Raw genomic sequence first — 23,294 nt, forward strand, 5'->3', positions numbered from 1 at the left:
AAAATTTTGCAAGTTTAATGTTTTAATCCCGATCCTGATCACTCGGTATGACAAGATCTGACTGCTTGCTCCAAATAGACCAGCACTCCTATATAAGATCACTTTTTCTGAGACACTCCAGCCTTCTTGATTCCGCTTAAACAGACAATTGCAAATAAATCTTAAATAAATGCTAAATATTATCAGAAACTAAAGAAACAGTCCTTAGATGATCAGAAACCGCCAATCAGCATGTATTTCAAAATCTTCACGTACGTACTTGTGCTGTAGTATTATATACTTTAATTTCACTTAATCTAATTTTTCTTCGTCTATGCATTTCCATGCTCATTTTATTATCTTTCAAATTGTGACCATCAATATGAGCTAATATAATAAGTAGAAAATTATTTATGAATTTAAATCTCTGTGGACTTTAACAACTTAAACCTAATTAAATAATCCTAAATTTCGTTTAAAGGCCGAATTTTAAACTGTTCAAATAATTATGTTTTTAAACTAATCTAATAATAAATAAAAAAATAAGGAAAGCGGAAATTTGAAAGCTTTGGTGCCTGATGAAAAAGTAATTTTTTAGGATTACTGGCCTAAACTCGAAGGCACCGATATCCAAGCAGTGTTGTCTGTCTGGAAATTTATGCCAAGTTTTGTTCGTGTATACATAAGAGTTTTCTGGAAGGGCACTGACAAATTAATCTAAACGTTTTGGCAACAATAAATGATTTTGGTAAATTGTATTCAGATTCTTAAAAGTTGATGAATGCCTGTATTAACCATTGTTTGTCATTGTTGTCAAACATTTTGGTAACTTTGGTTGAAGTCCTTTGAATGAACTCTTCAATTAATGGACCAACATTTTCGAATTTATATGCAAACCTATTTCTGTTTTGAGCAGTAGCAACTGCTTAAAATGTGTAGCACTAAACTAAGTCTTAGGTGACTTCAAGGGGTTTTGTTGAATTAATCAAGAAATTAATTTCGCTTATGATATGTTTCCTTGGTAAGTTTTATTGCGTATCTCGGTTTATTTTTGTCGTGTTTTGTTTTTAATACAAAGTATATCTCTAAAAGTTTATTATCGAAATAATATCTTAAGGCAGTAAAAAATTAAAATATAGTGCTAGCCATTTTCAGCTAATCCATGAAATTGTGTTTATGAAAAGTTCATGAAAGATATGTTTACGTTTAATCACTTCCCTTCAATAGGCATATAAGTAATTTATGTTGTTGCAAATAAAGTAATTGAAAATGTTGTTCCCCGACTAGTATACACCACATATTAGACCAAATTATTTAGAATGGGTGTTGTGTTTACACAAATTAAAGATTCAGAATTAGAAAGATATATGATAGATGTATGTATAGTGATTGAAAACTAACTGTGAGTTATATTCTATGAACTTATTCTACAATTGAGTGTTCAAAACACTTACAAAATCACTCGTAAGAGGGCCATCCTTTTTATTGGATCAAATATTTAAACTTCCACAGATCATTTCGCTTGTTCTGTTTTTTTTTTGTTTTCAAAACGAATATATTTTATGTAGTATTTATGCTTTGTTCCATTTTTTATTGGGACATTTGTACTTATCGTACTCAAATAAAGATGCTATTATCTCTTCAATTTCAGTTACAAAGAAATTCTTTCTAGTTCTTAGTTTATAACATTTATATAGTTTATAACAGCCAGAAAAAGAAACGGTCTTGACAAATCTTGCAATTAAGGAAACTTTGAAGGTAAAAGAAGTCAAGGTAGATCTCGTAAAAGAAAAGTCGTAAAAAACTTTACTGATAGCTGATCTAGATCTGATAGAGCTAGTTATAAAGCTCGGGTCTCCATAAATTTAAAAAATGCTTACCAGTGTTTAGCACGCTTTATGCTTGAAAGGCTGCACGTCCACTTTTGTTTTTAATACTACGCCACAGGAAAATACATAAGAAAAGTAAAGTTTACTGACTAGATATACTATAGTTTAAAAATAAGATTAAAAAGAACTAAATCACATAATGTATTGCTAAATAATCAGCGATTGATCAAAGGTTAGAAAAACAATACATAACATGGCAAGTAGTCAAACTGTATTAAAAAAATACGATTAAAGAAGAATTATATTTACAAAGAAGCAACTAGACGTGTTCAATATTCTCAACTTCATTTATTTTCAATGTATCAGCCTAATTAAAAAATGTACATGTTGAGTGTGTTTATTAAAAGATTGTTTTGAATTTTAAATTTGTGTTGTACATGACAAAATTCTGAATAATTTGTACACTATTTCGGACTCAAAATCGACTGTTTTTATTATTTGTTGACAACAGCTGGAGGCATCCAGCTTAATAGACTGCAAAAAAATGATATATGTAAAGCTTTGACCCGCCTCAATCAATTTCCAATTCATGGCATGATGGCTCTACACAAATACATTTTGCTCTGGCAGTAATACTGTCAAACTCAAATGTCTCCTTTCACGTGTATGTATGCGCCCACAGCTAGTTGTGTGGCATGTATATATGGATATAAATTTAATGCATGTATGTCAATATTTTAATAGCTCAAATACCGGTCCTCGTTGCAAATGTCTCTTAAAATAACTTCTCTCTTTTCGTATTTAACTAAATATCATCGCTCCTAGCGGTTGATGTGTGAATTATTCGCTGTGTCTTGCACAGAACGGATCAATCACACTAATACAGCTTTTCCAAGTTGCCTTTGCTTGTCCCTTTTGCGTATTTTATGTATTTTGTAACATTTTTAAAAACTTATCGTTGGAATGAGTTCAATCTGTCCATATATTAGTAGAGTAAATAGACTGGCAAAAGGCTTCTAGAATAGATTTTCGTGAGCACTTTGTTGCTAAAATGTAAAACCCATTTTTTTTGGTTTCTAATATTTTTTTAATGCAAAATCACTTGGTCGTCCAAAAATGGGAGGGGAGTGGTGGGGAGCCTTACAGAAAAAAAATGCAATTTTTTTTTTCATCATTTTTCGGATGAACAATATCCGAAAATTCATTCCTCAAATTTGCATACCTATCCAGACATTAGAAATATTCTTTTTTTATTTATAAAAATACGTTAAACTATTGTTGTATACGGAGCGCCTTCATACAAAATCACTTGCCCTGAAAACCCATATTTTTAAAATCGTTTACCTCGCTCTACCTCGAAAAATATTGGGTTTAGCAAAAAATGGCTTCCTATAAACGTTATAGACCAAATATCAGAGACCATGTGGGTTTTTTTAAAATGTTGATTGGATAATTAGTTTAAAAAAAAATTAAATAAATCGAATGTCATGTCACGACGGACAGTGGCGAACGCAGAGATGCGAGGGAGGGCGACATTCCTATGCCATAGTCAACCGCAAATCGACACTACTGATGGTGATGTTGTTACGGTCGTTTTTACCTCGAGACGCTGTTATGTTATATGGTTGTATATATTCTAGCGCAACAAGTGTATTGTTTTGCATATGTGCATTCTTTTTCATAAGCTTTGTTTTTAGCGCGAAATCCACTAAGATTATTATAAGTGAGACATAATAAAGTTCTTATGTGTTAATTATATTATTAACAGTGATTAATTAAACTTATTGGTAAGTTAAAAATATTTAGTACTTACTTATTATTACAGTTAGTATTTTTTTTGTATCCATCTAGAAATGGATTTAACGAACAGCAGCAGTTCTGACAGCGAACTTGAGTCAAAAATCACATTAAGACATGTTTCTTTACATAAATCTGATGCCGAACAAGACGTTTTTATTCAAAATGTGTGTCTTATTTGTTTGGAAGGAGGAAGGCTGGTTAACTCTCAAGAAAGATAAAAAAAAACTTGTATTGAATGCACGAGCGAACGTATGAAAAATTGTCATGAGAATAAATACATGCGGCATATATTCTCAAAGTTTGATGATCTAAAAAATCAAGATTTTTTACAATTGCACAAAAACTGTTATAAATTTTATACGAGCTCAAAGAACATTGCCTCGTACAAGTCAATAAATACTAAACTGCCATTTGATTTTCGTAGAGACGATATTTTTCAAAAACGGCCCTTGAACGGCCCTTTAATTTACAAAAGTGCATCTTTTGTCAAAAGCACTCACCGAATCAAAAACTATGCCAAGTTATGACTAATAATATGCAAGAAAAAATAACCACGAGGAATCTGATACTTTTAGTTTCGGGGCATCGGAGCAACATATTCTAGTCAAAATGTGCCAAACTATCCGAAGCGAGATAAACAAGATGTCAACTGAGTCCGATTTAAAAAAGAATGAATGTTAGAGACTACAAAAAGTCTATTCCTGAAAGCTTGTATTCTCTTGTTAATCTTATTGTCCGCAATAAAAGCGATAATGAAAAGAAAATTGAAACTGTAAGCATTTTCCAAGACATTATTTTTGCCTGTTCGAATGGAAAAATAAAAACTCCAAAGCATATTGGGCTAGGACTTTTAGTTCACTAGGAAACAAGGTAGAAAAAACTCATTGAAGCAATAAACGCTTGCGGTCATTCAATTTCATACATCGGTACTCTTAGAGTGCGTAACAGCATCGCCCAAGAAGAAATTCAACTTTACTTGGAGAATAATCATGTAACTATACCGAGAAAATTGGTACCCAATCGATTCGTTTAATTTGCTGCTGAGAACATTGACATTTTGGAAGAGACTTTGGACAAAACACCTACTTTTCACGGAACCCAAATTGCTGCCTTCCAGAGAGGACCATTTAATGACCTGGACAATTTAAGTTTTTGCCGTATAATCAGAAGCTGGTAATACCGAATGATTTTCATTCCCTTCACAAAATTTATTTTGACAAATCAAAAAGAAAAGTACAATCTGAGGAAAATAAACTGAGCATCATAGAAAAGGGTCAGAATCTTAATAATAACATAAGATATCGTAACATGGCATGGTGCATTTGCAAAATGAGGGACTCTGTTAGGGATGAAACCGTTATCCCACAGTGGTCAGGATTACATAAACGGACTGTAGAGGATAAATCACATGTAACGACCTATGGCTACTTACCTGTGCTACTCCATGTCTCGTCAGAATATGATACCGTTTGGACAGTTATCATAAAATGCAATGAAATTGCTAAGAAGCTAAATAACAGATACACCGTACTGACGTTGATCTATTATAAAGCTAAAGAGCTCCAATGGTCCCAGCCAGAAGACACAAAAAACGTAGTCATTCGTCTAGGTGGATTTCACATGGTTATGAACTTCCTCAAAATAATTGGTCAGTTCATGACAGATTCGGGACTTGCTGATGTATGGTTGGACAGTGGTCTCTATGCTCAGTCCACAATTGATGGTATTTTATCTGGTAAATACTGGAATGCATACTTGGAAATGGTAGATATTCTATTAGAATTTGCCATTTTAGATATGTATATCCCAAGATTTTGAAGTTTAACCACTTTACTACGTCCTTAGTAAGCTTTATAATAATAACAATAATCTGTAAGAACATTTTTGGGGATACGGGATACTCCTACATACCAAGTCACCTAGGGCTCGATAACACGGAAAGAGTCCCACCAGAGCTCAATCCTTTTGATATCGTAAGTATCTGAGATGAGTGAATTTTCCCCTTTGAGGGAGTGCGAGCCGTATGGCTAAATCTGGATAATATTAATAATTTAATAATAATAAGTATACAACCTTAAAGATATACAACAATACGATAATATAAATACTACTATCACTTAACAAATACAGTATTTTAAAACTGTTAATAATCTGACAACAAAACGAGCCAAAGAAGTCACTATTTACGCTAGAAAAGTATTCATCCTCCTTAAAATCAGCATCACAATGAAAAAACGACCATAACAACATCGCCATCAGTAGAGTCGATTTGCGGTTGACTACGGCATATGAATCTCGCCCTTCCTCGCATCTCTGCGTTCAGCACTGTCCGTCGTGATATGCCGTTCGATTTATTTAATTTTTTCTTAAACTAATTATCCAATCAAAATTCTAAAAAAACCAGCATGTTCTCTGATTTTTGGTCTATAACGTTTATAAAAAGCAATTTTTTGCTAAACCCAATATTTTTCGAGGTAGAGCGAGGTAAACGATTTTAAAAATATGGGTTTTCAGGGCAAGTGATTTTGTATGAAGGCGGTCCGTATACAATAATGGTATGACGTATTTTTAAAAATAAAAAAAAAATATTTCTAATGTCCTGATGGGTATGCAAATTTGACGAATGAATTTTCGGATATTGTACATTCGAAAAACGATGAAAAAAAAATTGCATTTTTTTTTAAGGCTCCCCACCGCTCCCCTCTCGCTACGATTTTTGGACGACCAAGTGATTTTGTCTTACAAAGATATTAGAAACAAAAAAAAATGGGTTTTACATTTTAGCAACAAAGTTCCCACGGGATAGCACAATAGGATCCTATTTAAACTATACTATATTTACAATTTTTAATTTCACTATGTCGATATCATTTTTTATTTTTTCCCATAAGTATTTTTTTCTCCTGTTACTTATACGTAAATAGAAACAAAATAATGGAATAAGAAAATAAACTTAAAATTATTTAAAAAAGCACAGTTTGTTTATTTTTAATCGTTTTTAGAGATATATGTAACTAACCTTTGAAACTTTTATGCCATAATATAACTCTTCCTATTTCAAACTTTTTAGTTGCTGACAAATAGAATTTGTTAAATAGAATGCAGATTTTGGTTACTGAAAAAATTATAGTTCAGTATATGTATCATTAGATTACCCGCAAAGCTATTTTGGAAAAGCTGTGAAAGCACAGTAGAACATTTCAGCATTTACGGCTTGTTTATTATACGTATTTATGTTATTTACTAACAAGTGTAAATCAGTGTCTTGAAGTTTCAGAATGACGCATGCATCGTATGTCGTAAAAGTAAAAAAATAAAATATGCTTTGGTAGGATAATTGGCATTTACGTAAAAAATTAAAAAGTTTCTAATCTAGATCTAAAAAAATTAATTTGACAGAATTAAACAACTCGACAGTTTCTGATCCTCACATTAAACGAATATAAATTTTGTTTACACATTTATCATTTTTATACTTTAATCATTATCCAAAAAATGTTATTAACAATGAATGAATGAATAGACATATAAGAAGTCCAATATCAGTTTCTGTATACTATACTTACTACGTTCTTTAAAATTTTATGTTACAGTTAACTACTAAAAAAGTGAGTGGAGATTATATAATTTTGATGTCGCGAAACATGTTTGTCTTATTATTAAATCTCAATGATTAATCGAAGCTTAGATCATACAACGAAAGTGGCATTTCTAATGACGATAAAAACACTGAAAATCTGTGACAGAACCACACTACAACTTAAAAATCATTGATTTGCAGAATTTCGAAGTTTACGTTTCATTGTACATTTTATAAAGCGGCTACTCTTTGAAGGAGGGTGCAATGTTTGGTAGTCAATGTTTGAAAGAAAATCATCAAGCACCATGGACAGTCAGTAGACTGTCCGTGGAGATTCCGTAGTTCGTATGTTCGAACGGAACTTCATATTTAAAAAAAAAAATAATAACATTTATTTGTAGTACTTATAATTAAGTAAAGCACTTAAACTATTTGATATAGAAAAGTGCTTGTATTAATATTAAAATTAGTTCTTATAGTTTTCTAAGGATAATTGGACATAGCCAACACGACTAGTAATGTAGAATGTGTCAGAATTTTATAACTTTTTCTAGAATGATGTCCCTTTTATTCATTATATGTAGAGCGTCCGAATTCGAAGAATCAAACTATTTAACATTGGCTTGCATGTTATCCTATTAAATGGTAGAGACAAAGCATATTTTATATCCGTAACCGTGCTATGGTACGATATGTATTTATGAAGGAGACCATACAAGAACAGCTATCATCCTGTCAATAGACAATAGACAAGACGTTACAATATTGTAACGTCTTGATTTCCACTTCAGAAATATATTATATATATATATATATATATATATATATATATATATATATATATATATATGTATATATATATATGTATATATATATATATATATATATATATGTATATATATATGTATATATATATCGAGCACAAGAAAATTTATATTTAACATCTTCAGTGCAGAAAACTGATTTTTTTTTTGTTATTTTATTATTAGATCAAAATATCTGTCGAGTTTTTTAATCTATTATATTAATATTAATAATTATTACTTGTAAATAATCTAACTTGAAGTTATTTTAAGAACGGAAATAAACGTTATCTTTTTGAACATAAAATTGCCACATACATTTGAAAGTTTATGCACTAAAAGCACCTCCAGACTAGACCACTATATGTTCACCAAGTAGAAACAAAAGCAGTGTTAAATTTTTTCCCTTAAAACTTTAAAACCTAACCAAATGAATTTGTGATGTGTATTATATGATTTACATACTGGTGTTTTTTTAGATATTAGAAGTTGATAGCCAGCATGTAATGAAATCAGAATGCTGGTAATGCATGAGATATTCGGAAATGTGTCTTCTTCGTATTTATTGCTCAATGTTTAATGCGGAGATGTTCGCTGAATTTCTTGGGCAATATCAATTTTACTGATGTATTGACAGAAATACTACTCAACTATCAATCAGTTTTTAAATTATTCATATTCTTGTCAAATTTAATTTTTTAACACAGTTCAAAATTAAAAGGAAAGTTTTTTGGAGGCAGAAAGCCTGTAAGATGACATGAAAACTTATTTAGAGAAAAGAATCATAGTTGGCTGAAATATAAGAAGTTTCGTTAAAAGTAAAAAATAGAAAACAATATACTTTCATACACCTTAAATTTTATGATAGAAAGAAAAAAAGGAAAGAACAGTTTAGGAAAGACATAACATTATTAATTCACAAAAACAAGAAGACGAATATATGGATACTAAATAGAAGTAAAGTTAGAGATGTACCAATGTAAGTAGAAAGGTTTAAAGGGAACTACTGAGGGAAGGATTCACGTACATTAACTTAAATTCTCAAAATATTGATAAATCTACGCCAGTATATTGTCTTCTATAGAACTTTTCCTTATTGATTTTACAATAGTCTTTACTTCATGATATTTATATGTCTGATATATATATTTCTGCCATTCAGCTTAAATATTGATGTCAAACGTTTTCAAGAAATTCTACAGAATGTACCGCAAACAGTATTTACAACCTTTATCTATCTTGTATATAGATCAGTCTACTATATATAGATTCACTATGATCAAGACTTTGGATTTATAGATACTTATTATTAGTTAAGTATTCTAAAAATGAAATGCAACTATATTATAAAGAGTATATATGCATATGATACTAGAAACTACTTAGTAGATATTATAATTTTTAAATTATTTTTATAGGTTGTTATGTAGAAAAAATGACATCATGCAAGTAATAAGATTGGAGATCCAACGGATTTGTTAACTTACACCAACTACTTATATGTAGTATAAAAATTTAAGTTTTAGGTTTCCATATATTTTTTAAAGTCACTGATTATAAGTCGGAAAATAAGAAATTCCAAAACGCTTTTCAGTATTATTAGATCATTATCTTTTATACTTGGCCGGCTCGCATTCCTCTACATTTTTCTCACTTGAATAATACCAATCCCCTCGTATTTTATGATTTTTATTTCTTAACCTACACTTTTTAATTTTGATAGGTGCCACACCTGAAATTAGCCTAATATATTTGATTTTCAATGTTGTGTTTTTGGTATTCCGGTCATCCAGCTAAGCATTCTCATTTTTGTAACATTGGTACGTTTAGTTTTTTTGAACTGCCCAATATTCAATGCCATATATTATAGAAGCTCTTGGTCGAATTCAGAGATTACGTATAAATGGAATTTTTTATTTAATATATCAATCGTTATCTTTATTTTCATCCTTATTCCTGTTAATTAGTCAACACTAATAAGAGCAAATGTAGGTTAAGTGCTAACTCTGATGAAGTCCTATTTTCACAGAAACTGTATATGTGTTTATTTTTAGTCGCCATTTGATTCATTCTATACTATATATTCTAGCTACATACTTTAATCAATGGAGCTAAAACTTCAAGAATAATAGGTGAACTAAACATTATATATAACAATTACAGGGAAAATATTAAGAAAATACCTAGACCTAAAATTAAAAGGCAAATTACCTTTAGTCCGAAAATACGGACTAATCAAACATCTTTATCTTCATCAAACAAAAGTACAATAATGCCTCCATATCCGCTGGTAATACATTCCGCACATTACCGCTGTTGACACCACGGATAATAAGGAACGATAAACACATTAATGTTGATCGGACAGACTCTTTAAGGTATTCAGGGTATTGCCTATAATGACACCGAAACCACGAAAACAGGAACACTACTATAGTCTCAAAAGGATTGCCTTTGATCGTGATTATTTTTGCTTCTGTGTGCTTCTTTGGGATAACAGAGTAATAACAAATAGGTCGACCAACGCTTGAATGTATCACAAAATATCATTTGTGGAGCATAGAATCGTTTTGTAACAATCGGAACTGCAGTCTAAACGCATAAGACGTAAAGAAGCTAAAACTCGACCTGAAAACAATTTTATAGTATTCACTGCAAAAAGAAACAACATATGCGACTTTAATAAAGTAAATGGAAAAGTAGCTAGTGCAAAATAGGTGATAAGTTCTTACCGTGCGAGAATTTTAAATCAAAAGATAACATTATAGAATAACAAGAATGAAGTGGTCAAATTGTTCCATGAGCAACTGTATGCCAATAATTTAATTCGAAATATTCCAAATATAACAACAAATCTACGAAGAGCCTAGGGAGATCCTACTCATTACTGAAATTTGCATAAAATTAAAAAGTTTGCAATAAATTCCCAATTTTCGTGAAACTTATATTTTTTATAAACTCATGGTTTTTAATTATTAATTCACTGGTATTCTACTATAAAATAATACTAATTCAATGATTACAACACTGAAAATCTAGTAATGTCTACTTAAAATGTTGAGAAGTGTAGATAGTTTACAAGAATTAAATCTATCAGAAAATACCAATTAATATAACGTAAAAGACTTGCAGAAGAGTGTTAAAGGACCTGATGAAAAAGATAATACACCATGGGTAACATGGATAAAAATGAGAGAGTGATAAACCGACGTTGGGAAAACATAAGATTCTTTATTTCTATATTTGTCTAGTCCTTTTAGAACTATATATGGAACTTTCACACTTTCTTCCTGTTGTTTTTTATCAGCATAGCATTTGGCCATTTGGCAAAACTCAAATTAACATAATTAACGCAGCAACAGAATCACTTGGAGAGAGGAAAGTAACGAACACTAACATCTTAAAAAAGAAAACACCATGGTTTAGAGAGGACGTGAAGAAAAAATGTGAAGAAAAGAAGAAAGCCTTTTTACAATACAAAACACAACAGACATATAACAACTATAAACGAATCAGAAATGAAACGAATACTTTATTTAGACAAATAAAAAGGGAACAATGGCAGAGCCTCTCAAAACAGATGAAACACGACTTCTACGGAACACAAAAAGAGATATGGAGAATGATCAGAGGAAAAAGAAAAGAGATGAGCAAACTAATAAAAACGAAACACATTCAGAAGGAAACATGGGTATACTACATTCGATCCCTATTTGCTAAATGTGACGATAATAAACCACCAACACCAGAGGTGACGACAAACGAAGAAATAAATATTGAGGAGGAAGGGGTAAAGGACATTAAGGAAATTAGGAAATCACCAGGAGAGGACAGAATACCGAACGAAGTCCCAAAGTAAGGGGGACCAGATCTGAGCAAACAACTATTAACACTAATCTAAAAAATAATTCAACAAAACAGAATTCCTCAAGAATGGAGATGAGCATCCTAATACCTCTCTTTAAAAAGGGAGACAAATCGGACCCGAAAAATTACAGAGAAATTAATTTATTAAACAACACTAAAATTAACATCCAAAATGATAACAAATAAACTGAATGAAATTATAACACTAGCAGAATAACAACAAGATTTTAGGTCTGGAAGATCATGCACCGATGCTCTATTTATAATGAGGCAAGTGCAAGAGAAATCATTAGAATACAACAAACCGGCATATCTATATTTCAAAGGCATTAAGAAGGCATTTGACCGGGTCAAATTGAAGGACATCCACTTATTGTACGCAAGAGAGATACCTCTAGGAATAATCAAAACGATCGAAATTATCTACCAAAACAACACAATCAAATTAAAAGTGGAAGAAGAACTAACCGACCATATTGAAGCTATTGAAGCTCGCAATGAGATAAGACAGGGAGATTCCCTGAGTCCCCTCTATTGTTCAACCTGATTATGGATGAAATAATAAAAAAAAGTAAGAACTAAAAAAGAATACCAAATGGGAGGAAAACAACTTAAAATAATATGCTGTGAAGACGACGCAATACTACTCTTTTAAAGTGAAGACGATTTACAACGTATGCTGCACCAATCTAATATAACCGGCAGAAAATTTAACATGTAATTTCACCAAAAAAGACAAAATACATGGTTACAACAGCAAATTTACTAAGATGTAAATTGGAGCTGGAAGTTCAGATAATAGAACAAGTAATGGCGTTTAAATATCTAGGCATCACATTATTTAGCTACGGAAAGCTCGAAACTGAAGTGGAGGATCAAGTGAATAGAGCAAACAGTCATCAGACCAATAGTGACATACGCGGCAGAAACACGACCTGACACAGAGGACAAAAAGGATGTTAGAATGGCAAGACACTATGGGACAGAGCTAGAAGTACAGATAGGGTATGCACATTGAAAAACAGACAGAGTCATGTCTACATAAAAAGAAGAAGAAGCATTTGGCGATTTGGCTGACTCTCTCTAAGGGAGAATTCATTCACTCATCACTGGTACGGTCGCGTATCACCCACAAATTTTTTGTATGTACTTAAGCAGTACCGCTTTTTGCATGGTCTTACAAAGATGTTCAACACGACCAACCTATTTAACGATTCCTAGAAGGCTCTTTGTTATGAGACCAGTAGTTGAAAAGTTTTTAAGTATCAGACTCAGTTAACTGGGTCTAATAGTTGGACAAAGTCGTCCTCCTTTCAAGTAGAGAAGATGTATGTTTCCTTTATGTAAAATCATATAACATCGACCTAGTGCTATTATACTATTAGAATCAACCATGATTGTCATGTAATACAAAGGTTTCTATACCTAATTACCTAGCTAGTTTCAACTGCTTTCAATTTTTTTCATTGATGATGGTCCTACTGGACCGAAACGTTTTAAGTTTTGTTATCCTTTTGGATAAATTTAAAATATTTTTAATTAAATATACCATTATATACCACAAGTATTTACTTCTATATAAGTATTTTTAACTATGGTATACAGCCAACCACTGGGATCTTTTTCTTTTACTTTGTTTTTAGTAACGTCTGGACACTGTGCATTCTCCATTGTCTCCTTATTTGCATTTCAAGATTTCTGAACTCTATTTTTCGTTGTATTTAACATGTAGATCATTGTTCGTTCATTAAGCGCTGTTTGTGTATTTAGTTTTAAATCCGGTCTATTATGTGCCACTGGTTTGTCTGTGAGTACAGCAGGGTCTCTTATAGCTTAGTTGACTTATTTGTAATTTGTACCAGCTATAAAAATTTATCACATTTATTGAATTTTTATAGCGGAGTCTGCATACTTGGTCGCTTTTTCTGTTGGGTATCTAATGTATTGTTATTGTTGGAAACTACCAAATATACTTTGCTGCATATTCGTCACATATCTAATAGTAATAATGATAGGCAAGAGCTAACAGTTATTTTCGAACACTCATTGTACTTGTAATATGGTATTTAGTTTACTATTTAGGCCGTGATCTTCGCGATTGGTGTACTGAACCAACTTTATGAAAAATAAAGTATAACACGATAAAATTTAATTGTTTCTGCAAAATAGCGTAATTTTCCGTATCAAGCATGAAATAAAATGTTATGATCTGCTAGTCTGATTACTTTATGATTTCTGTATCTGTACAGTAGATAATTTAAATCAAATTGAGTAAAAAATCTAACTAAAATATTAAAATATTGAATTCATTTGGTTAAATGATAGTATAAATGTGTTCCGTATAGAGTTAAAAATAATATAAAAATAATAGTAAAAAAGTAGCATGTTATTTGCCATCAATGCGTTAATAGAGAAAGCATACGAAGAACCGGTATTGGAGCTATAAAGTATAGCACCCTCTAGTATTGAATGTGCTAACAGCTCGTCACTTTCTTGGGAATGTTCTATTTTTTAATTCTCTTTGTTTTGGTGTTTCTTGTTAATTTCAGATCCGAGTAGTTAACGCTTTCCGACAGGGCCTAGATGCTCGGTATGGCGAACACAGCAATACTTCCTTAGCAGAGGTACTTCGCAAACAGACGACTTTATCTAAGAGGTTGTCTCAAACTTCTTCCATTGAATATGCCGATAACATCCCAGATGAATTGACGATACCAGAAATAGATGTGGAGCGATTATCGTCCCACAGCCACACGGAGACAGCCGTTTAGCTTCCTATCCCCGTCCTATTAGTCCTACTTTTATTATTACTATTACTGTTAATACTGCAGCAGTGCGTTTTATTCCGCGGCGCTAACGCGGGCGCAATGACAGCAGCGTTCCTGCTCTACGGTTGGTTTTACTCATCCCAATCCTTACCGTCCTTTGAGTCCCTTTTATGTCCTATTAACCTGTCTCCTTCATTCTTCTCCACAGTCATAGTTTAATTTACTAGACGAGAAAAGACATTAATCTGTATAGTTAATAACAGACTGTGGTTAAGTTATATACGGAGAGAAGCCAGTTAGTAAGAGCACTCACGATACTGGAATTATGTACTATCATCCGTATCTAAACTTGCAGCTGTCATTAAAAATCCGATATTTGTTAAATGCTATTAGTCGGTGTTTAATTCGTTTCATTTGTCGTTTTTGTTGTACACTTGGAAAACCAGAACAAAGCAGGATACGACGCGCTGTCAATATGGACTACAAGATTAGCAATAAATGAGTGTTCAACAGTTCACTCATAAATTAAATTTAGGTGCCTATATAAGTGGGACTTCTATTCTGGGGTCTCACGACTGACGAGGATGCGCGGACTTACAGTGGAATCGGGCAGTAGCGAGCATTCCCCTCAAGCCATTCCCTCTGGCAACTACTGTAATGTCAGCTTGTTCTCGTCCTGAAATATACATATATAAATATATAAAAAAAATGTGCGGGCTGCTGTCCCCAAGTCGCTTCCTTCCATCGGGGACAGCGGTTCGTCTTAATTTTTAACACTAGATACCGAATCAGATGTTATTTGCCAAATATTTGGGAGAAACGGTATATACAGGACGATGATTCACGTGAAAGTACCTTCATCATATTAGTTTTCCATTCCTACCCGACAAATACTGCTTCTCCCCACCCTCATCATGTTGTAATCTAGGTCTAATATAAAATAAAACCGTAGATAGATCAAGTGAAATTTAGGCAACACAAATTTGTACGTCGTGCAGTTCATTTAAAACCACCCACCTTTTTATCACAAAGCATAGAAGTCTTTATAGGTAGCTTTAAGAGATAAATATTTGACCATTTAAATTTCTCGGCCTGACGATTGAAATAAAATTTGTTAAAAATTATTAATATACATATAATGCTTGTCGAAGGATATCTGAAGGTGAGTAGTTTTAAACTTAACGGCACGTTGTGCCTATACATAGAATGTATTATAAGATTAATAATTATAGTTACAGTGTGATTTAACATTACATGATTCTTATTATCCTGTAAACGTGTAATGTAACTATCACATGAGGTGCTAAGTGCTACTGCTGCACTATGCTCCCATCAAATATTTTATTTTGTAATTACTTATATATGTACTTCATATATTAAAAGCTGTAAAGTACTATTAACAATATTAAATAGTATATAATAAGCTGTGATAATGGCGTGCCAGACCAACAGGTTGCGTCCAAATTTCATGGTTGCGGCGATGGTACTTAGAAACCCCACAATCTACCAATTCAGTCTATAGCCGCTCTATCCCAGGTCAACACAACACTGTACATATTTATAGTTAAAATACAAATGCATCATAAACAAACGAATAATCACAAACAGGCAAAACAATTTCTTAATCGAATAATAATTATCATTCAATTATTTAAGTATCGACATTAATAAGCAGTCTTTTCGAATATAAAGCGTAACACTTATAATTAAAAGACTACAAATTACGGGACTAAGAAATTAAAGTTTTTCAAAAAATTTTGCTGAGACTGCACCATTTTAGGTTTTCACGTTTTGGTATGCCTCCAATATATGCAGTTGTGGTCATTAAAATGACCGTTTAAAATGAATCCATGGGAAAAAATATATTGTTTGTAAAATGGACCAAATCTACCTTTAGCATTAGACTTTCAGAAAATTATTTTCAGCATTATTTTATAAGGATGGAACTAAGTTTTTTTGGGAATGCTACTAACGGACTCTACTCTCAACATCATGCTCTAATGCATTTTTCGGTATGGATGATGAAACATTGTATAAATATTAAAGGAATTTTCATAGCAGTCTGGGTCGTTCAATTTGAAGGTGAATTTTAATTGAATCGGTTATGAAGCTATTTTAGAATCAGAATATTTCATAATTGGCGTAAAGATAACTTGAATTATTGGAAGAAGCCTTTTTCATAAGCGTATTAGAAATCAAAAGCAGGTTAGGTTTTTGTATATGCTATACTTATTACCTGTCGTGTAGAAAGTGCAGTTATTTTTTAATTGAATAAAAATAATGTTGTATAGTGTTGTGTTGATTTGTAACGGAGTGGCTCATTTGTATTGACCATTTTTTACTATAATTAGGTATACAATGTTACTATGGAATAAAGTACTTTCATTCCAAAATTAAAAGTTAAAAAATAATACATAAGTAGATATATAGAAGTACTTACAGATAAAAGTTGGACTCCATTTTCAATCAATAAACAGGGTGGGTGGGCTCAATGGTACGTTTCGCAGAGGTACTTATATGTTAAAAACAAAATATATACACCACGTAGAACACCAACTATATATTCTAAATAATTATAATTTTCGTATTATTATTGGTATTTAACATATTTCCACCCCTGTCTAGCAAAATGTTCGCAGATTACAGGAACAATACAACTATGCGCTGTTAGTGAATAAAGTGAGTCATTGTGAATATAGTTCTTTTTAAGGCCATACATGGTTCAATCCAAGTCAAGTTCCTCACATAATTTCTTTCTTAAAAGTATTTTTTCTGTCCTGGTCTTTTTTCTCTCCGATAAATATGTCTTAGATGGCTCTCCTTTATCGTTAATCTGATACAGAAACCGTTATATTATAACTTTAATGAATTAATCTTCCCATATCACTCCATTTTTTAGATCTTCACATTCTGACATTATGAGAGTATACAGTTGCAACGATATTGTTTGTTTATCCTTTGGGAGGTATAACTCAATTTCTTTTAACTAGTCCGTAGCTACTCAAGACGTAGTTGAAATTGCCTTTCGTTTTGGTATGTTACATTTACGTCCTTAATTACTCGTAATTGGTTGTGCTTGTTGTTAGATCTATTTCCACAATTGTTTTTCGACGATCTATTGTGAGATCAGCCTCCGTTGTGATGTGTTTAGTCAATTGAAATATTAAGCTTAATCCAGCTTTGAAATTCTCTAGAATTCTAGATAGTCTAGTTGTCCTCAATTGTAAAGTTCTCACGTCTTCTTTCTTCTTTATCATAATTGGCTCGACAATCCGTTGAGGATCTTAGCCGGCTGGCATATAAGTCGCCACTCCCATCGATTCCTAACAATTTCCCTCCATCTTCTGACCCTTAGATTCTTAAGGTTTTCTTCCACATCATAAATCCATCTTCTACGCGGTCGTCCTGTACTTGTTCTGTCCTCTGGATATCAGATTGTCAATATCTTCGTGTACTCATTACCTGACATACTAGCAATGTGTCCAGTCCATCTTAATCTCTGCACCTTACTAAATTTCATCTAGATCTGTGTATAGCTAGTATAATTCGGAGTTATATCTTCGACGCCATAGACCATTTGCATTTACGGTCCCATCAAAGTTTTTTTCTCTCAAAGATACTAAGTAGTTTTTTTGTTTTATAATTAAGTCCATGTTTCATGTCCATAAATCAAAACTGGCCTTATTAAGGTCTTGTGTTCTTTCTAAAGTTAATAATGTGGGATCAAATCCATTGATATTTACTCTTTTACTTGGTTTGGAAGGCTCTTTGTAAAGATATCCAAATATATATTGAACAGGTTTTTCTTCCAGTTTTGAATACTCCTAACTAGGCATATGAACCCTGTAACTATTTCTGGTTGAAACTACATTTTGATTGGAATACAAATCAGCTTGTAGTTGTGTACCTGCGCATTGTTGTAGTGGATGAGTCTGTTAAACTTTGTCTACCCTAGTATTTGTTCAGTGAAACGGTTTTAATGTATTGTAGAATCTTTAGGTACAAATACTAATATACATGACAGTATTTTTGTATGTGTCTTGGAAGTGGCCTGTTTTTCTGGCCCATTCACGCACACATTTATACACCTACTCCGTATCGGATTTTCGAAGTGACGGAACATGTCAAATCAGAAAGAATCAAAGTTAAAAAAAATTATTCTAAATTAAAACTGAAACACATAAACTGTCAGAAAAAGTTTAATTATTTTCCAATATAAATAGTAATCTTAAATTTTTTATAAACTTACAGTTGCTGCAAAAACAAATTAAGAGACTGTTTTTGTACAACTCCACCATTAGAGGCCAGTGGAAAAACGTGTCTTGGTCCCTCGATATAAAAATCTTGAGATATTCTAAGTATGCGAAAATATGTGTGAAAATCTTTTATTCAACAATTAGTTGACCTTAGAAAACAAGAACAAATATTTTTTTAAATGAGAAATTTTATAAACAAAAAATGAATAAGTAAATTACTGGCAAAACGCACAGAAATATCCAAACAAGTATGGTTATTCCAAAGAAATACCGGCACAAGCCTGAACTCTGAAATGAAATAAAAATGTAAACGAGAAAAGAAAAGAAACACTCAAAAATAAACGAGATGTTAGACAGAAAAATATACATAAAATACATGTGTAAATTGAAGATCGGGATTGATCTGTTAGATGGGATGTCACAAACAAATTTAGCGTTAAAATGAGAAGTTCATTAGAATATTCAACGATTGATATTGGTTTCTAAAACATTTGGGTGTTTAAAATATAAAATAACACATATGAATCGTATTTCTACTGGTCAAGTGGTAGAACAGGCAATATGCCTTATAGATTTTAAAATTCGTACTTTAAGCAATGTTTATCTGTGAAAATTCTACAGATAATAAAATTGTTACAATCTACCTCATTTCTATGTTTGTGCACTTGTGGAAAATGGATGTACATAGCAGATATAAGCATTTTCAATATATATTTTTTAATGATTTTGACTGCAATGGGAAATGCAAACTTCTGTATTTGAATGTGTTACAGTTTGTTGCACTCATTTAGAATAATTTGGATATTTGAAAATCTAATCTCCGAACAGCACACATTCGGGTTAGATTCGAGAAGTGAACATTCTGATATTGACAATACGTTTCTGAAAGCAACATTTGATCTGCTATACTGAGCATGTCTTATTTGTTACTACTTTATTTTATTTATTTTAGCAAGAGCTCCTAGCAGAACAATTGTGGCAAACAAGTATATGTGTTTCACTACTGCACCCTTAGTCCAAATAACTCCATTTTCTCGTTCAAGTGTCTTTGTAATTTATAATTAGTTTTGAATCGCTTGTATATTGTTAATAAGACAAGTTAAATATACAAAGTAATGAGTCTTCCAGACTATAAAAACGACATAACAATCACTGAGAAAATGGCACATCAGAGAAACGAATTTTATTTTATGCAATTTATTAGAAAAATGTTTTACTGGTGGCACTGTTAGCTAAAGCACCTATTGAAAGTTGGTTTAAGAAGTTATGCTTCGTAGTATAATTTTAAGCAGAGTAATAAATACGGTGAGATTCTTCATCTTATCTTTTTAGTCCATTTCTCTGCGGACAAAATATGGATTGCTGAAGTTAGAAAAAATCATGTTGAAAATGTTTATTTCTGGCATTATATTTGCTTTTCTTTTTGACACCTCGTTCATATTCCTGTTTTATTTCATCAGCCACGCCATTATTTTTATTTATTCTTGAATTTGTTATTCATCAATTACATTCGAATTTAGCATTCGTAATTTTTCAGAAGTTTTCTAACATAGTTCTTCCTAGTAGACTACAAAATACCCTTTTAGTAATACCTGTACAAGCAAAAGGTATGTTTATTTCAAGTTACGGATTTTGTTTGTATTTGATACATTTTTGATCTGCCGGTCGATTATTCAGAGTAAATAGATGTTATTTGGACAATTGTTGTGAAACACGTAAATTTCAATTAATTTTAACTTGTAGTGAACTTTGACTATGTTACTTTATCTATTTATCTGTGGTTCGTCTCACCCTAATCATCATCCCATGTCACATATAGTATCAACGAACCCAATTTATATGACATATAGTTGTACAATACCGTCTTAACATATACTTTATTTGGATTTCCAACTTCGTGGAAGTACCATTTTGTTGTAATGGGATGTTATTATACAAATATATCTAGAGGTATATATACTGAAAACTTTAAAGTGCCGGTTTGAAGTGGCATTTGGTGCGCACCACTCACAACACTTTAAAATGTAAGAAATAAAAAACAGTAAAAACTCCTATTTACTTATGCCAAACTTAAGACATGGCATTTCAGTTGAATGTTGTTATTTGTAATGGTACAATATTAAATCGTTAATTTGTTATAGTTGTTATTTTATATAATATAAAATAAAGAGTCGCCTTTCACGCTCTAGTGTTATTGGCCCACGGAGGGTGGAATGGAGTATGGTTGATCCATTCTAACATAACTTTATTGTATGTCTGATGTGCTTTTATTTATATAATAAAGGTATTTTGAGCTTTAAATTTTAAGAGAGGTGAATAACATACCTACCTGTTGTTAAGGTGTTTTGTTCCATTGTCATTTATTTTTGTGAACCACATTTTAGTTATGAAATATATTTCGATTTAATGTAAATGTTACCTACTTCTTTAACTTTGTAATATAATTTAAGAAAATTATAAAATGCTACGAATATTTTCATATTAAACATAAATTTTAAAATATAATCACGCATATATAATTAATATTTTGTTTTATTTCTCATCCCATTGTAAACTGTTTTTATGATAAAATTTCCCTTTAATTATTACAAATCCTCAACTTTGTTCCAAACTTTATCCTTAATCTTATTAAGGAAGTTGCTTAAAATATAAACACGCATACGAGTAAGTATATACAGTAGACTCACTCTTAACCGGCCAACTCGGGACCAGAGCCTGGCCGGTTGACCAAATGGCCGGTTAATCCTATGTGCAGGCATTTTCATGAGAAATATCAAGTACATACATGCATATCAAACACATGTACAGGAAGGTGTATATTAATAAAGATCACGGAGTATACAGTTGAAAAATACTATTTATTTTTATGTACATATACATATTTAAATATTTTAAAAACTTGTTTTAACAAAATCGGTAACTTTCTTCTGTTTCTTGACATTAGGTGAATTTTTATAAGCTTTTTTTATAATTTTTTAATTAAGCTATATCTCTCCATTTTTTAAAAACCAAGACGTCTATTGAAGATAGCCCAGGTTGTTGTTCAATATTCAAATCCACCCCCATTGCAACCCTCGCTGTGACTGACCTTTTCCTCTCCGTCAACAGCATCATCATCAGTCTCCCCATTTTTATAGGGCTCTTCATGTGTTGCTAGTGTAATTATTTCGTCGTCTGTCAAAAATTCGTTTTCAAGTTCCTCGACACAGTTACACAGACACAATATTTCCGGCCAGCAATTGGACATTTTCGGATAACGTTTGAAGATCTTAAAGAATTGTGGTAGAATTATCTTCTTCGTATGATTGTTGACACTCAACAAGTTCCTCAATGTTGGCTCAAAGTTTTCGCCAAGACTTAACGAAAGAGAAGCAGGAATTTCTTGGAAGGCGGAAGCTAATATGTAAATTACGTCCTTTAAGTTAATTTTTTTGATGATATCAATAAGACTGAGGTCTTCACTTTCTGCGCATTGTAAAATTTCGGACAATAATTACGTCTGTATCGTCTTTCCTAGCTTCCAATCACTCCTTGATCCATCGGTTGTACCACGCTTGTCACATTAGGAAGAATAAAGATAATTTTTATATTATCTGTCTCACATGTTAAACTTCCAGGATGAGTTGGAGCATTATCCAGAAGCTTTAGTGGGAAGATGGCGCGATCTCGGAACAAATTCACGCTCAAACCATTTTTGAATAGATCAGCGCTCATCCATGCTTATTTTTGTGATCTGTAGAATACGGGGAGGGACGATGAATGTAAATTTTTAAATGCACGCGGTTTAGCGGACTTACCAACAACGAAAAGAGGGATTTTGTGTGTTCCTGCTGCATTTGAACAAACAGCAACTGTATTTTACACACTTTATTCTTTTTAAATCCAGAAGCCGATTTTTCATGACTTCCAAAAATGTTTTTTCTGGAAGCATTTTAAAATGGGACCCGTCTCATCCATGTTATATACTTGTTCGGGTTTTAATTTTTCCATTTTTATAATTTCTACAAACTTTGAGGTAAAATCAGTTTCACCTGAAATGTCCGCGGACATTTTTTCTCCACTTACGTCTGCATAATTAACTCCGTGACGTGCCTTCCAGCGAGTCGGCCCACCTTTACTTGCAATAAATTCGCCTCCGTCTATAATTTTGCTGTGTATACATAAAGCCTTTTCCCTTAGAATCGGCCCGCTAATAGGTGTACCCCTTCGCCGTTCTTGAAGGAACCACAACCAAAGAGCTTGATCTACTATCTCGAATTTCGTTTTTTTAGTGCATCTAGTTTTTAGATTTTTATTTGATTCTATTTGGGTGCAGAAATCCTCGATTGAACGCCGATCCCTTCGCCAGTCATTCACTGTACTTTTCCCCACATTCAACTCTAAACAAATTTTCTTTACCGATTCACCTTTGT

At 32.1% G+C, this 23,294-nt stretch overlaps 1 protein-coding gene across 3 annotated transcripts in view; it reads left to right on the forward strand.

Moving 5' to 3' along the window:
* Positions 1 to 21,405, forward strand: part of LOC140452233 (plasma membrane calcium-transporting ATPase 2-like) — a 417,554-nt gene extending 396,149 nt beyond the window's left edge. For all 3 annotated transcript variants that reach the window (XM_072546368.1, XM_072546370.1, XM_072546371.1), the window contains one exon: positions 14,408 to 21,405. In XM_072546368.1, the coding sequence (XP_072402469.1) occupies positions 14,408 to 14,629 (222 nt within the window). In that variant the 3' untranslated portion in view covers positions 14,630 to 21,405. The remainder of the gene's footprint in view (positions 1 to 14,407) is intronic.
* Positions 21,406 to 23,294: the final 1,889 nt, after the last annotated feature.

The sequence above is a fragment of the Diabrotica undecimpunctata genome, chromosome 10, assembly GCF_040954645.1.
Source record: "Diabrotica undecimpunctata isolate CICGRU chromosome 10, icDiaUnde3, whole genome shotgun sequence".
NCBI lineage: Eukaryota > Metazoa > Arthropoda > Insecta > Coleoptera > Chrysomelidae > Diabrotica > Diabrotica undecimpunctata.